This window comes from Daktulosphaira vitifoliae, unplaced genomic scaffold (genome assembly GCF_025091365.1).
Source record: "Daktulosphaira vitifoliae isolate Bord-2020 unplaced genomic scaffold, ASM2509136v1 Scaffold_1, whole genome shotgun sequence".
In the NCBI taxonomy this organism is placed as follows: domain Eukaryota; kingdom Metazoa; phylum Arthropoda; class Insecta; order Hemiptera; family Phylloxeridae; genus Daktulosphaira; species Daktulosphaira vitifoliae.
The window spans coordinates 22,859,105-22,875,782 of NW_026099572.1; the positions used below are offsets into that span (position 1 = coordinate 22,859,105).

The 16,678-nt window shown below is 24.1% G+C and overlaps 2 protein-coding genes across 3 annotated transcripts in view; one reads left to right on the forward strand and one right to left on the reverse strand.

The window, feature by feature from the left end:
* The window catches only part of LOC126895145 (protein amalgam-like), a 181,079-nt gene extending 169,477 nt beyond the window's left edge, over positions 1-11,602 (reverse strand). For both annotated transcript variants that reach the window (XM_050666675.1, XM_050666676.1), the window contains exon 1: positions 11,363-11,602. The gene's annotated coding sequence lies outside the window, so the exon portion shown is untranslated. The remainder of the gene's footprint in view (positions 1-11,362) is intronic.
* Positions 11,603-12,858: 1,256 nt separating this feature from the next.
* Positions 12,859-16,240, forward strand: LOC126895146 (kallikrein-6-like). The gene is made up of 4 exons (XM_050666677.1): positions 12,859-13,245; positions 13,394-13,507; positions 15,623-15,819; positions 15,886-16,240. Exons 1-4 carry the CDS (start codon positions 12,994-12,996, stop codon positions 16,211-16,213), a joined length of 891 nt encoding a protein of 296 aa, XP_050522634.1. The 5' UTR covers positions 12,859-12,993; the 3' UTR covers positions 16,214-16,240.
* Positions 16,241-16,678: the final 438 nt, after the last annotated feature.

The window sequence follows — 16,678 nt, forward strand, 5'->3', positions numbered from 1 at the left end:
AAAAAAAAAAAAAAAAAAAAAAAAAAAACACATCATAGTAAAACCAATACCTTCTCAGCTTCGCATCGAAGCTAAAATAATGCATTACAGTGCTTACTAAAAAAGTTTAATATGATTTCTTATAATAAGCTGATAAAACTTTTTATCAAACAACATCCAAATGTAATTTTAAAAATATTACTTTTATTTACTTAAATATGTATTTGTTAAACAGATTAATTTCGAAAACGAAATGAAAAATAATTTAAATCGACCAAGTAAAAGTATTCTATGACATTCAATTAGTTCAATTAGTTAAAATAAATATTTATCAGAAATAAAAAATTTATACAATGAACTGATAACATAAAATTTGTAAACAAAAACTCTCTTTTATTATTTATTAAGAATATTACGGAAAATAGGTTTACATCATCAGATAAAGTCGTATATTTATTTTTTAAATTCAATATATTTATCATCAATTGTTTGAGAAAATAAAACAAAAGNAAATTCAATATATTTATCATCAATTGTTTGAGAAAATAAAACAAAAGGAAATAGATATAAGTGGCGGTTGTCACTGGTTGTAAACGACAAATAACTGCTAACAACTTATAACAAATGGCTTCACTTGTCGTTTACTGTATCAACGACACAGTGCATTTTTTCTTAAATCTATTTATAAGAAAATTACATAAAAGTCGAACAACGATATTATTTATAGGTATATTTCTCTTGGTTAAATATATATTTTAACTTTTATGATACTCAGTGATATAAATTGAACAATTATATACAAATAATAATGTAATTTTTATAATATTGTATTAGACAAATTAATAAAATACACAAGCGCTCATTATCTCCTTAATCTCTATTACAACTAAATGGGGTTGGCTCTGCCTTATAATGATTTAACAGAATTTTTACACCGATTGTCGACCTAACACAACGTCATTATGGCTGAGGGAATCAGTAAGATGATATAAAGTACATGCGGTATTTTATAAACAAAAATTTTTATTTTTATGAGAAAAAAAATTTTACAAAAATATTGAAAGTCATAACTACTTTAAATATGTCAATAAAAATAATTAAGCATATTACTTTATATATTGTTTAAAATGTTATGAATTATTAGTTGATGAATCATTTAGATATTTATTGTGTTTATAACTTCTATTTTACTGTTTAAAATCACTAATTTCAAATCTATTTTTATCATTTTATATTTGAAATATATTGCAAAACGGAGTCAAATTCGATCACCCTAAACAATATTTGCATTTGGGGGATCAAATGTTACCTTTTAGCTCCGGCGGCAAATCTATGGCTCATTTTAAGGGGTGGAAAATTTTTACGAAACATCATGATAACCTGATATTACGTAAATTTTGTCGCCTAAAGGTTGCAATTGTTATGTTTTACTCATAATGGGAAAATATATGTGCCGCGGTCGCAATTCTACTAATTATGACATTTTTTTTGCTCAAAGGGGAGCCTAAAAAAATTGGTAAAAGCGCGCCAAATGTCCAATTGCAGAATTGTCGAAAAAAACAAATGTAGTATTTAAAATATACAGTTTACGACGGAAAATTTACTATATTCTAAAAAGTTTTTCGTTTTTCCTAGAAAAATTGCAAAAGTAAATTATACAATGTATTTGTAAAGTATGGATTGGTAAGATTCAATAAAAGTGATAAATAATTTCTATACTCAAACGGATTTGACAAATTTTTAACATCGAATTTTATGAAAAAAAAAATATATCGAATGAAACATTATGGTTACACTGTGGATAGTGTAAAAATTGATATTATAAATAAATCTAAAAAATGTTAACAAATTAATTGAGTTTTAAAGTTAAAATACATTTTAATCATTCGCAAAAGTTTGGATTAAATACTTTAGTTCTTATATGACTTAATTTATTTTTCATTTTATTTATTTGGGTTTTAAGAAAACTTGTCATGCATTTTCGGGACGTTCAGTCTAAAAAAAAAACAAATTCGGTTGAGGGATGTGTTGTATGGTAATTAAATATATTAATTCTACATTTTATTTAAGACTAAAATATTTGTTGTAATTTATATTGTAGTTGAATAGCAATCTAAGTAGGACCACCAATCTTCATAAAATAATCAACAATCTATTATTTCATAGTAGACAAAGTTGTGAATACAATTATGATTTATAAATTTAGGATTTAATTTTTGACAACTATCACTTTAATCTTAGCTTTCGATTCCAAAAATAAATAAATAATTTTCTTCAGGTCATTGTTTTAATAAAGTGAAATATATAATAATAATTAATAATTAAGTTATACTGATAAACCTCAGAAACTACATTAAAACTGTAAAAATACGCCAAGTAAAAGAATAGAAATAAAAATCTGGGCAAACAATTGGTGTATCACATTTATCCAAGTTCTGATTTAAAACTTTATACTTACTAATATTTACCTAATATTAAAATATACTACTTATTTTAGTACACACCATAAATGAACGAGGTCATTGTGGTAAGAAAGAGAGAGGGATCATTTATTAGAGTAAAAGAGTCACAATACCCCCGTTGCTTTAAGTATTTCATATTATAAAATTCATAGCTTAAAAAAAATTCTTCCCCCCAATTACCAATTTCTTTTTTTACTAATGTTATATTTTTATTTACTCCTTACAAATAATATACGATTTTAAAATGGGTCAACAAAAATTTTACTTATGAATAAATATGAAAAATATTCGATTAATTTATATTACTAGATTTTANTATTTATAAGAAAATTACATAAAAGTCGAACAACGATATTATTTATAGGTATATTTCTCTTGGTTAAATATATATTTTAACTTTTATGATACTCAGTGATATAAATTGAACAATTATATACAAATAATAATGTAATTTTTATAATATTGTATTAGACAAATTAATAAAATACACAAGCGCTCATTATCTCCTTAATCTCTATTACAACTAAATGGGGTTGGCTCTGCCTTATAATGATTTAACAGAATTTTTACACCGATTGTCGACCTAACACAACGTCATTATGGCTGAGGGAATCAGTAAGATGATATAAAGTACATGCGGTATTTTATAAACAAAAATTTTTATTTTTATGAGAAAAAAAATTTTACAAAAATATTGAAAGTCATAACTACTTTAAATATGTCAATAAAAATAATTAAGCATATTACTTTATATATTGTTTAAAATGTTATGAATTATTAGTTGATGAATCATTTAGATATTTATTGTGTTTATAACTTCTATTTTACTGTTTAAAATCACTAATTTCAAATCTATTTTTATCATTTTATATTTGAAATATATTGCAAAACGGAGTCAAATTCGATCACCCTAAACAATATTTGCATTTGGGGGATCAAATGTTACCTTTTAGCTCCGGCGGCAAATCTATGGCTCATTTTAAGGGGTGGAAAATTTTTACGAAACATCATGATAACCTGATATTACGTAAATTTTGTCGCCTAAAGGTTGCAATTGTTATGTTTTACTCATAATGGGAAAACATATGTGCCGCGGTCGCAATTCTACTAATTATGACATTTTTTTTGCTCAAAGGGGAGCCTAAAAAAATTGGTAAAAGCGCGCCAAATGTCCAATTGCAGAATTGTCGAAAAAAACAAATGTAGTATTTAAAATATACAGTTTACGACGGAAAATTTACTATATTCTAAAAAGTTTTTCGTTTTTCCTAGAAAAATTGCAAAAGTAAATTATACAATGTATTTGTAAAGTATGGATTGGTAAGATTCAATAAAAGTGATAAATAATTTCTATACTCAAACGGATTTGACAAATTTTTAACATCGAATTTTATGAAAAAAAAAATATATCGAATGAAACATTATGGTTACACTGTGGATAGTGTAAAAATTGATATTATAAATAAATCTAAAAAATGTTAACAAATTAATTGAGTTTTAAAGTTAAAATACATTTTAATCATTCGCAAAAGTTTGGATTAAATACTTTAGTTCTTATATGACTTAATTTATTTTTCATTTTATTTATTTGGGTTTTAAGAAAACTTGTCATGCATTTTCGGGACGTTCAGTCTAAAAAAAAAACAAATTCGGTTGAGGGATGTGTTGTATGGTAATTAAATATATTAATTCTACATTTTATTTAAGACTAAAATATTTGTTGTAATTTATATTGTAGTTGAATAGCAATCTAAGTAGGACCACCAATCTTCATAAAATAATCAACAATCTATTATTTCATAGTAGACAAAGTTGTGAATACAATTATGATTTATAAATTTAGGATTTAATTTTTGACAACTATCACTTTAATCTTAGCTTTCGATTCCAAAAATAAATAAATAATTTTCTTCAGGTCATTGTTTTAATAAAGTGAAATATATAATAATAATTAATAATTAAGTTATACTGATAAACCTCAGAAACTACATTAAAACTGTAAAAATACGCCAAGTAAAAGAATAGAAATAAAAATCTGGGCAAACAATTGGTGTATCACATTTATCCAAGTTCTGATTTAAAACTTTATACTTACTAATATTTACCTAATATTAAAATATACTACTTATTTTAGTACACACCATAAATGAACGAGGTCATTGTGGTAAGAAAGAGAGAGGGATCATTTATTAGAGTAAAAGAGTCACAATACCCCCGTTGCTTTAAGTATTTCATATTATAAAATTCATAGCTTAAAAAAAATTCTTCCCCCCAATTATCTAAAGTCTAAGTTTTTATATTTTTTCTTTTTTTACTAATGTTATATTTTTATTTACTCCTTACAAATAATATACGATTTTAAAATGGGTCAACAAAAATTTTACTTATGAATAAATATGAAAAATATTCGATTAATTTATATTACTAGATTTTATTGAGTAGACAAATGATGACAAAAGTTACTTGATGATGTTGAAAATATTTATTTTTATAAATAAATTTTTAAGAATTAATATTTGAAATCGTATTTATTGTTTGCTGTTTGAATTAGACGCAAAACAATTGTTTGCAAAATTATATTTTTTTACTTATTTTTGTTTTCCAAGTGACAGATTTAGATGTTATGTAATCATATAAGTCCTGATTATTTTTTCAATGCGTATTATACCTCCGAAAAAAATATGGGTTTTTACATCACTAGTGATACTATAAATACTTTTTAAATTATATTAAATTGTTGGCTATTTTTCACAGCGCATAGACTGTGTAAGTATACCTTACAAATAATAATTCCGTATGATACAATAGATTTTAATTTTAAAATGTATTTCCAAATACCATGCATACTATGCTATGTACATCAGTATATTTACAGTATAGTTACAACCTTGGACCTGTAATTATCGTTTTGAAGATGAACTCTGCATTGAGTTCAGATACATCAGCACAATACTGAAGGCATGGGTATCTGTAAGTATACTAAAGAAATTGAATTAAAAGATTTTTGCATTACAACGAAGTTAAAAACATGCACCAGAACTGTTTAAGTTTCTTTAAACTATTATTGTACTTATAGAATATATTTTTCATGTACACGTGCAAAGATTATGTCAATACTATTGAAAAATTTCAAAATTTTAACCTTATTCAATTCCATTGTAAGTTTTTACAGGTATATGTGAAACCATCAAGTCGTTTTAAATTAGATTCGACTTATTTTTATTACATTCGTAATACTAAAAAAATAACTCAAGATTTTAAAACTATAAGTTTGCAAAATATATTCAATAAAACGATTTCATTTTTATTAAGTAAACCTATACTTTACAATTATGACTTAAATTCTTATATGAAAAATATTAATTTTAGGAGAAACATTTAATATTCTAAAAGTATATTTCAAAATTATTTAAATAAATATTTTTGGTCTTTTGAAAACTACAAACATTCTTTTGTTAAATACATCATAAAAAGGAATTGAATTAAGCATGCCAATTTTATTTTTGACCCTGGAGGTTAATATTTAATATAATTGTTATTATCACTAAAAAAAAATTTTTAACATTGTTTTATGATCATTAAAAAAAAAAAAAAAATTTTATATCAATATTTATTTATAATTTCTCTATTTTTAACTCAAATAAATATTACACATTATATTACTTATACGTAAATTATTCATAATTTATAAATTATTATAAATATACAAAATCATATGAAAGCAAAACTTTCATTAATGATTTAAATGAGTTAATGAAAGATTCATTTACCATATTTAATATTATTATATTAAACATATTTAATGACATCATGTCTGCATGTAAACATTGAATGTCTTAATATGAATTTTATATTTCACAAAATTGTACTATTTGTACAATCAGTAATTGTAATTTTATAATGGGATCGTAAAACAAATAATTTTGTAAAAACATAACAATTGTAAAGCAAGTTTCAGCTATTTCAAATCATTATTAAATACAAAAAATGTGAATTAAGAAAATGCATTGCATACTAGTAGTGGTGGTTAGAATAATTAGTTCAGCAATGATGAATCAGCTTCACCAGATGAAGGCTTCGTAATTCAAATTATCAGTAAAAACCAAGGAATATAGTGCTCATACAATATCAGTACATATGAAGAAAAACAAATAAATGAAAACTATTTGTGTTTGCAAAATTTATTTGAATTTGATGTTCATGAATTCAAAAGAAATATACAATTATACCAACTAAAAATGTGAAGTCCAAAAACAAAGAAAAATCATAGATTTTCACATCGAATAGCACTTCTATAATTATCATTTACAGAACCAAATAGCAATACCTTATAATTACAAAAACAAAAATTCTTGAAGAACGAAAAAGTATGAACTTATTATTTTAAATGACTATTACTATGTATGGAGAGAACAGGAAAACGATTTATCAGAAAACATAATATATATATTTTTTTTTTTTTACGCAATCTTTTGAATTAGTATTATCGCTATTGTTATTTCTACATGATGTAACCTAAAATGACACATTATCTAATCTTTTAATATTATATTTGTCACTATACATACTTATATACTATCGCACTGTTATTTTTTTTTTTTGTATTCTATAATATTTTATTTTAATCTATCATTCAAATGCAATTGCTCATGTTATTAACTTTTAAATATTTATATTATCTACGAATATTTAATATTCATATAATAATCATTATATATCATAAATACTAAATTTATTAATCAACTTTTATTATACAATTATTCTTATTATATTTTATCAATTTTTTGCCTATGTTAAACAATAGTTATGAGGGCACAACACTCATAAAAAAATTAGGGCGAATGTCGTAATATGACTAATGCTTTGCATTGCGCATCTTACATTTATCAATGAAAAATTTATAATCAGTATTTTATATTGGTTTTCATTTTTATTTATAAAATTTTTTTAATACAAATTTTATAAATATATGTCTGTATTTGGTAAAATGATTTAGAATTATATTTACTTATTTAAAAATGTTTAAATTTAATTGATCTAATAATTGATATATCTTATACTCAAATTAAAGAACATTAAAGTAATAAAAAAGTAACGAATTGTAGATTTATTCATATATTACACTTATTAATCGTAAAACTTGTAATCAGGATATAGATTAGGAAATAGGAGATCATGTAGCTTTTGGAATAATCCACCAATTTTTTTAAATTAAACACTATCTATAGATATGCATCGAAGCGTTTTTTATGATAGTGATTTTAATCAATGCCAGATAACATTATACTTGACCCCACTATGTCACATCCCCACTGTGCTGGGATTTATTTTTAAGTTTTATTTATAGAATATTACAATGGATTCAAACCTTTAATCGAAGCAATTATAATAATTTGAAAAATATTTTTCATCGAGATATTTCACAGTGTATTATAAGTTATGGTAGAGTTCGTCCTATAAAAATGCTTCCCTGCAAACCTCTGTCAACAATAAAGCTGGGGAAGATATGATTTTTTCTAAGTCATTTTTACAATATTATATAGTCAAAACATTAAACTTAGTACTTATTACACAATGTGCGGTGAAAACACCTTCACTATCATAGCACTCCAAAAAAATTAACCACCCTGGCTTTTCCTAAATATGGACATATTTTTGGTTTATATAAAATAAATCAAAACATAATCATAAAATTAGTAAATATACAAACAATATTATAAAAATAACAAAGTTCTATTAAAACTTTTTAAGTTTTCAATGCATAGATTTCTACCTAGATTATGATTATCTAATGATTATTTTTTAATTATGTTTAATGTCTTTTTAAAAGTTATTGCTAGTGCAGAGAGAAAGAGAAAACCTACATAGCTCAGCGCAACAAAATCGAACCTCAATTAACGTTTTGAGGCGCGATGTGTTACTGACTGATTATGAAAATAATTTCAAAATATATCTCACAAAATAACTGATAAAAATGACTCAGATTTTGATGAAGCAAAACAAAAAAATTATAGTTTTTAATTAATTTTAAAACGATACTGTGAATTATAAAACAAAACATATTGATTTGATATAGCATAGTGAAAAAGTTATTTTATTTCCTTATAATATTTTTACAACTATTATAGTTACTGTAAGATTTATTAAATGCATTGCATGCTTATTTTCTATTTATTTATTTTTAACTAGCTGTGATATAAAAATAGGTCTTTTAATAAGTTTTTTTGACTATCCAATACTATACCTTAGAAATAGATTACCAACCTATTATATGTCATTCATACACGTCCGAAATGAAATTTTGAGATATCCATCTGGTTTATTTTATCGCTTTGGCAATGACTGTGGAGGTCAACCTTTAAATGCCGGACCCGTTGCCGGGACTTAACAATAATAGACATGTATGACCGACAATGTACTCTAGGGATTTCAATGAAATTCTCGACCTTTATTTATTTCATTTCATAACGTTTTTTTTTTTGCAACGATAATTTTTATTTTTGAACATTTTACTTAAGCAATATTGAGTATCAGCCAAAATTAATGTTAGAAATACAAAAAAATCATATTCTATACTATTTAATTTATTGAAATATAGCATTCATAATGTGTAAATCTCTTACAGCGGAGTTAAGCTTTTGTTTTTTTTTTTTATTGTTATCATTTTAATATTTTACAAACAAGACTTTAGAGATAATTTGATAGACTGAGTTTACGGTAAATATTCAAAGTCTATATCATAAACAACAATAATGAATACACAACCAACTACTGGTACATTCGCTTGAAAAATGTATTTGGTTTACACAAACAGGAAATTTTCACGGGCCTAACAAAGGAAACTCTAAAAGTTTTCATATAAAAATGGCTAACCGTGTGATTAAAATGTTTGAAACGTCGAAAGCCTTCAAGTCAAACGGAAAAGTGAATTCCTATTTTCATATTCATAAATCGAATAAAGAATTTATTATTCTAATAAAGGTATACATTATTTTATTATATAAACACATAACGTAGCCACTGTAAAAAGGTCGAGGTTGGAAACATCTCCGTTAAAGTAAAGAGAATATTTAATAGAAAAAACCCGTGTAAAATAACTGCCAAGTTTCAACAAAAGAATTCTTCTTTGGACCATCTTCAGTCTTACATTTAACAAAAGATTTTGTACAATAATGCCCTCTATAATTTTTAAACTTATGGTTATGATTTTTAAATATTATAATTATAAAAAGTATATTTAGTTTATAAAAACTAACGAAAAAATTGTTTTTATTAAATCAATTTGTATGATGAATTAGGCATACAAATTTGGCTTCTAGTGTTTCTGTCAATGTGTAAAGTTACTAGTTCAATCTATTTCTGACTTATTCGATAGAATTTGTTCACCACGTTTATAGTTAAGATATATTTAATTAAAAAATACAACCTCACATCTCCTTATATTCATGTCGTTTCTTTATTACACTTAAAGATAGGATAAATTTTCTTTGTACATAAAACCTTACCGACAAAACTTAAATAAAGCCACTGATATCTATAATCATCAACAAAATTTATGATAAAATCTTATTTAATTTATTTATTTTTTTACTGAACTACTTATCACGAAAATATTTTTTGAAATTATTTAATAATTATATTAAACAAATAAATTATTTATAACATTAAATTGTAATTATGGAAAGTAGTTATCTGTTATATAAATTTATATGGGACTAACTACATACAAGCAAGAGACCTTATGAAAAAGTACACATTAATTGTATAAGATATTTTAATAAAAACTATTGATATTGTGGCTGTTAGGACCAGAACCTGAACCAAAAAAATTATTGACAGACTATTTGCTTAAAACGTTCGTTTGTAGGTTTTAAAATTGCATATAAATAGTTTTAGGATATAATGTTAATGACTAAGATTTAAACGTTATCAACAAAATAATCAGAGAACATTAATATAATTTTTTTTTCATTGAATAAGAATTAATTTTGACTACATTTTTCAGGCTATTATAAATTGGCTACTCAGGCTGAATGAGCTTACTAGAAGAGTGGTTCTATTAAAAAGAGTGGATTGATCGACCTCAGTTTTCGTTAAAATTTAAAATGGGGAAAATTTCCAAGCTGCCATTCCTTAAGACGGCAGTGTTCTACACTATAAAATAGGAATAAATTGAAAATTGTATATGTATTGAGGAACCCTAAGAAATAACCCTAAAATTAAAATAGCTATTGTTTATTTTTTTCTTAGCATATTAATTAATAACACAAAATTTCGTCTGTTATTACCAATAAAATAATATACGTTTATTCATACTTATAATAAAAAATGGTTCTATTGATCGTCAATTTTTTATTTTTATTAATCTTTCAATAAACTAAAGAATACAATGAAATCATTCATAAAAAAATTACAATGGAAGATTTTTATACAAAATATTTGATTGATAAAGAAATTTCAAAATATTGAAATAGATTAAACTTAAAAGGAATGTATTAAAAATTAATTTCATTAAGTTATGTAATTAACTTAAGTAACACTTCGAACACTAAATGCCGTGTTCAATCAAATAAAAGTAGAAAAAGATAACTATAATAATTTTTTCAGCCTTAATTTTATTTTTAGTATGTATAAATAAAAAAAAACTTTTATCATACATCAAATTTTTGGGGCGCACCTTACTATCCATAACGCTAAAAATGATGTATTATTTCAAAGTATTAACGTATTTATTTTAAAAAGTTTATGGCTAATTTTACTTTAAAAATTTAACTAAAAAAGATTCATGAAGATTAATAAGTATAACGATAAATAGTTCTTGGTACAGTTTCCTTTAATAACTCAAAATAAACTCTCTTTTCGTTTTTTTAAGTCTTAAACGGTGAAAAATTAAAATTAATTATCCATAAATCTAAACTTACTGCCATATCTCATTATCATTTAAAACATTGGTAACACTAAAATTATTCATTAAAAGATAACAATATCACTTAAATAAAACTACGCGATCAATCATTATTTGTTTTAAAAATATTTCCAAAACAGTATCCGACAAGTACAATTACTCGCGAAACGTAAAAATCTTTACACTGGAGACAATATAGTACTTCCACCACTAGCGACTAACCCGCAGCAAATTTAATGGCACACTAGATTCTCAAAAGTTTTTGCCGTTTTCCCTTAGTTTCTGCAGCGCTGTCTGTACGACATCCCAAGGTATCACAAACACAGACACATTAACGCGTGCTAACCATTGAAAGTACAAATGTAACAAATAACAATAGTCATATAAAAATTAAAAAATTAAGTAAAGTCGTGATTTTTCATTATTTGTCAACTGAATTTCTCTTTTTATTGAAACTACTCAATGAGTTAACAATGAAACAATAAAACCATGATAAAATAGCAATTTATTAAAAATGATTAGTGGAATTCAACATTATTTCCAAGAAATTAAAAATGTAAAACATAAAAAGTCAATGTTTGTCTTATTCAGTATTTAATTCCTTAAAGTAACTGTAGTCCATACTAAATTGAATCAGGTACCAGGTTTCATATCAAAACAATACCTGTTAAGTTAATCAAAATTACTTTAGGGCACCATTTTGCAAATTCACCGAATAAATGCATTTCTAATAAAAGAACACTAATTTATTTAAATGTGTTTTTCATTTTTAATAATTTTTTAACATATTTTTTGAAGAAAAAAAACTTAATTTTTATAATGATTTAAATAAAGTTATTAAATAAATTTACAGTTAATGTGTATACCATATCGCAATTGTTAATAATTTTCAGACTAAGATAATTTGTTCACGAATATGCATGTTCTCCAACAATTAACAATCGAAATAATTATAATTATTAAATATAGTCTATATGTACATAAAACAGAGAAAAACTAAAATGCATGAAGCATTAATAACACTGCGATATTTCATTATAGTCATAATTATGTCAAATAAATGTAACATGTGTTGCATATAAATTAGAATAAAACATTTCTTGATCATTTTAATTTTAACAAGGTAAATAAGAGTGCTATCATTAGTGCTTAACTAAAACAATATTTAAGACTAAATTCAAACGATGTTTATAACAAAATATTTTTAAGTACAACGTGTATTATGAGTTTACGTTTTCTATGTTTTTTTTTTTTTGTACGACTTTTACAAAATTCATATAGAAGATTAATTTAACACAAAAATACACATTTAGCTACTTATATTGAAATTTATTTCATTTCTCATATGTTTTTTTTTATATTTTTTTATAATTTTCTTCTAAAAACATTTTGTTGCCATCGATACCATTATCTTTAAATAATAAACATTTATTTTGAGATTGTAAATTTAATATACTTTAATAATATTTTTTTATATTATAGTAATATTTAAACTATTGAGTATTTATCTTTAGTATCATGTTTTGTTTAGCTAAAATGTCACAAAAATAATTTATTAGACTTAATTCGAGTGTAGCATTGATAAAATGTTACACTTTTAGTTCGATCAATTATCGATAGTTAATTGAATTCGATATATTTCTTTTAATGAGTATATTAATCACATCAATTTTATGGTTTGGGTTGATTGTCATTTGTCAAAATCAATCGGTCAAACTTAACAGTAGATTCCACAGGATTGCAAATGGAATATTTTTCAATCCAAATAGCTATCCTTTCGTTGTTGGTCTGAAAATTGTTTTATCCGACAAAAAAGTTGATTACTGTACTGGTACCTTATTATCACCATTATATGTATTAACAGCTGCTCATTGTATATCAACTTTCAAATCTGTAGAGGTAAAATTTATTATTAGTAAATTATGATTAAGGGAATAAAACATTTCACTAGTGTTTTGTAGTTTGCTTAATTTATTTTATAACTTTTACTGTTTTATCAATAATAATTTTTTTTAGAAAGATTAAAATTTTTAAATTTACATAATAGGTATTTCGGAGTGGTCCAAAAATAAATTTTGAAAATATTAGAACAGTGGTAGAATTCACCAAACATCCAAATTACAATGAATTTTCAATGATAGCTGATTTGTGTTTAATGAAAGTAAAAAATTATTGATATAGACAAAAATATATTTTTAGTTTCAATGCACAGCTCACAAGATATTGTTTTAACTATTATGTGCTATATGTGTCTGTCCATGTAAATTCTCAATTATCACTAGAACGAATTTATTGGAAATTCAACCTCAATTTTAAAAAATTAGAAAAATATCTGAGAATTATGCTATTGTAAAAAATTATTTTCAAATAATATTTTGTATTTTAAATCTGCTATAATTTTTTTTATAAACGCTGATTTTAATAAAGTATACTAGATGCAATAAGTTTTCGTATAGTATGCTTTTGGTAAATATAAAATTAAAAACCTAAGTACAGGAAGGGTTTGAAAAATACCCATGCATGTAAAAAAAACATAGCATAGTTGGATCAAGTATAAATTTTTTGTGAAAAAGTTGTCATTTTAAATCCCCCCTTGTGGGCAAATAAAGGGTCAGATTTATAAAAAAAATATACCAAATGATAGGTAAAGACATCAAGCATTTATAAAAAAAAAAAACCCAGCACAGGGGGTCGCGGCACAGTGGTGACGTGGCATAGTTGGATCAAGTATTATGATATCTGACAGTGATTAAAATCACTATAAAAAAAAAACGCTTCGATGCAAATTTTTAGATAGTGTTTAATTTTAAAAAATTGGTGTATTATTCCAAAAGATACATGATCTGCTAGTTCCTTATTAATATCTTGATTAAGATAAAGTATGTCAAATGAAAAAGGGATTATTAAAAAATATTATTTCTCATAAAAAAATTGTATTGATCCTTACACATTTCAATAAGTTATAGCATTATAAAGTAAAAAATGTAAATTATGAAATCAAGAATTTTCACACAAAAATAGCATTCGGTAGCAATTTTCACCATGAAGACAAGTCTAGAGGTCAAATTTTTTTTTTTCCATAATAAAGTACATTACATTGGCTGTAATTTAAAATATATATAAAAGTGTCAGACCTTCCGGAAACATTTTCAAAAGTTAAGTTGAAAAAGTTAATTTTTTATGAAAAAGTTGTCATTTTAAATCCCCCCCTGTGGGCAGATAAAGGGTCAGATTTACAAAAAAAATATACCAAATGATAAGTAAAGATATCAAACATCTATAAAAAACAAAAATTACTAATCTATACATTTTTCAAAAAGTTATAGCATTATTAAGTTAAAAATATAAAAAAGAATTATTTTACAAAAATCGTAATTTTTTATTAACTTTGATGTCTATTTTCACCACGAAGGCAAGTCCAGAGGTCAAATTTTTTTTTCATAATAAAGTATATTACATTACCTTTTATTTAAGATATATATAAAAGTGTCAGACCATCCGGAACACTTTCAAAAGTTAAGTTGAAAAAGTTAATTTTTTGTGAAAAAGTTGTTATTTTAAATCCCCCCTGTGACCAGATAAAGGGTCAAATTTACAAAAGAAATATATCAAATGATAGGTAAAAACATTATGCATTCATAAAAAAAAAATTATACTAATATGTTAATTTTTGAAAAAGTTACGGCAGTTTTTAGTAAAAAAAATTTCGAAAATTAGCGATTTTTAAATTTGTAATTTTTTTAGAGGTTTCCCCCATTTTTGCAATTTTTGAGGGTAATGTTTTCGACTAGATACGATTTGTGATCTTTTGACGTATCATTGAAAGAAATCGGTTCGATGAGAGCTGAGAAAAAGTGGTGACAGACACAAAAAAATAAATAAATAAAAAAAAAACACATAATAGTACAACTAATACCTTCTCAGATTCGCTTCGAAGCTAAAATGTATTAATTCCACTTAACTGAATATGTACTGTACTTTTCTTCTTTATTATATATTAACTCATTTATTCATTAAACACATATACTGATATTCATATTAGATAAATTATTGTAAATATATATATCAAAGAACATTAAAATATTTTATTTATTGAAGTATAATATCTTAAAAAATAAAAGATTTATCTAGCTAATAATATATTTTTTTTATTAATAACATAATACTTAATTAACAATGACTTTTATGTATCACAACTTAACATTATAGTATAGTCAATTTTTTTTTGTTAAATTAGTCATTATACAATAATGACAATATTGTTTTTTCTGCGTAGATGAACAGACCATTTGAAAATATAAACAATTATGCTAAGTTATCTCAAAATTTTAAAGTAATTCCTAACCGAAAATCTTTAGATTGTGTTATATTAGGAATAGGTAAACAAACTGTTGGCTTCCCTAAAAAAGGAGCTCAGCTGGCTATGGTAAAAGTTAACTATGGACCAAATGCTTGTCTACTTCCATCCGATAAGTATACTATTTTTATTTTAGTAAAAAAATTGTAATAAGTTTACATTTTTATGTTTAAATATTATAGCACCATTGTATCAAATGCCATTAAGGAATCGTGGAAATTTTTCTTATGTCCAGAACCCAATAGTAGTATGGCTTGTGTTGGTGATAGTGGGGGAGCATTGATTTGCCAAGATTTTCTTCTTGGAGTAACAAGTCATGCTTATTACTATTTACCAGGTATGTCTCATCAAGAAATGAACTGTGGTGATTCGCGTGTTCAAACCAGATATGTGTTTGTAAATAAATATCTAAAATGGATTCAAAATATTGCTCTGAATGAAGCGCCAAATTTAAAATATAATTCAATAATTTTAATTTTATTTTTAAAAATAATAAGTTTCTTAAAATAATAAAACGCATTTTAATGTAAACAATAAGTGGCAGATATTTTGCTGTAGGTAATATTATCAATTTTACCTGGTGATTACAAATAAAAATATATTTATATTAAACAAATGTGGAATTTTCCCAAAATATATTATTGAAATATGTATTAAATAAGTTTTTAAAATATTGGAAAAGGCATTTTTAATTATTATTATTAAAATTTGTGATAGGTTAACATCATTTAAATTTAGCAATTTAATCGCACTGATTTACCTATATAAAATGGGTGATTGATATAATCATCTTTCTATATTGGCTGTGTAAATTTTTATGGGTATTCATTCTATATTTATATTCTGTGATATGACTCTTTATTAAGGAAATGATACACCTCTGTCATGTAACAGGAAAAATAAGTATGGCTAAGATATACTATGGAGGGAGTAGCAAAAATTTATCTTATGTATAATCCCTCTGTGCATAAAAAT

What these genes read in the sequence shown, in the direction of transcription:
- LOC126895146 (XM_050666677.1), top strand. Translation starts at nt 12,994, where the DNA reads ATGAGTATATTAATCACATCAATTTTATGGTTTGGGTTGATTGTCATT. An exon ending in CTGATTTGTGTTTAATGAAA is followed by an intron (nt 13,508 to 15,622) that starts GTAAAAAATTAT and finishes TTTTCTGCGTAG; the next exon opens with ATGAACAGACCATTTGAAAA. An exon ending in TGTCTACTTCCATCCGATAA is followed by an intron (nt 15,820 to 15,885) that starts GTATACTATTTT and finishes TAAATATTATAG; the next exon opens with CACCATTGTATCAAATGCCA.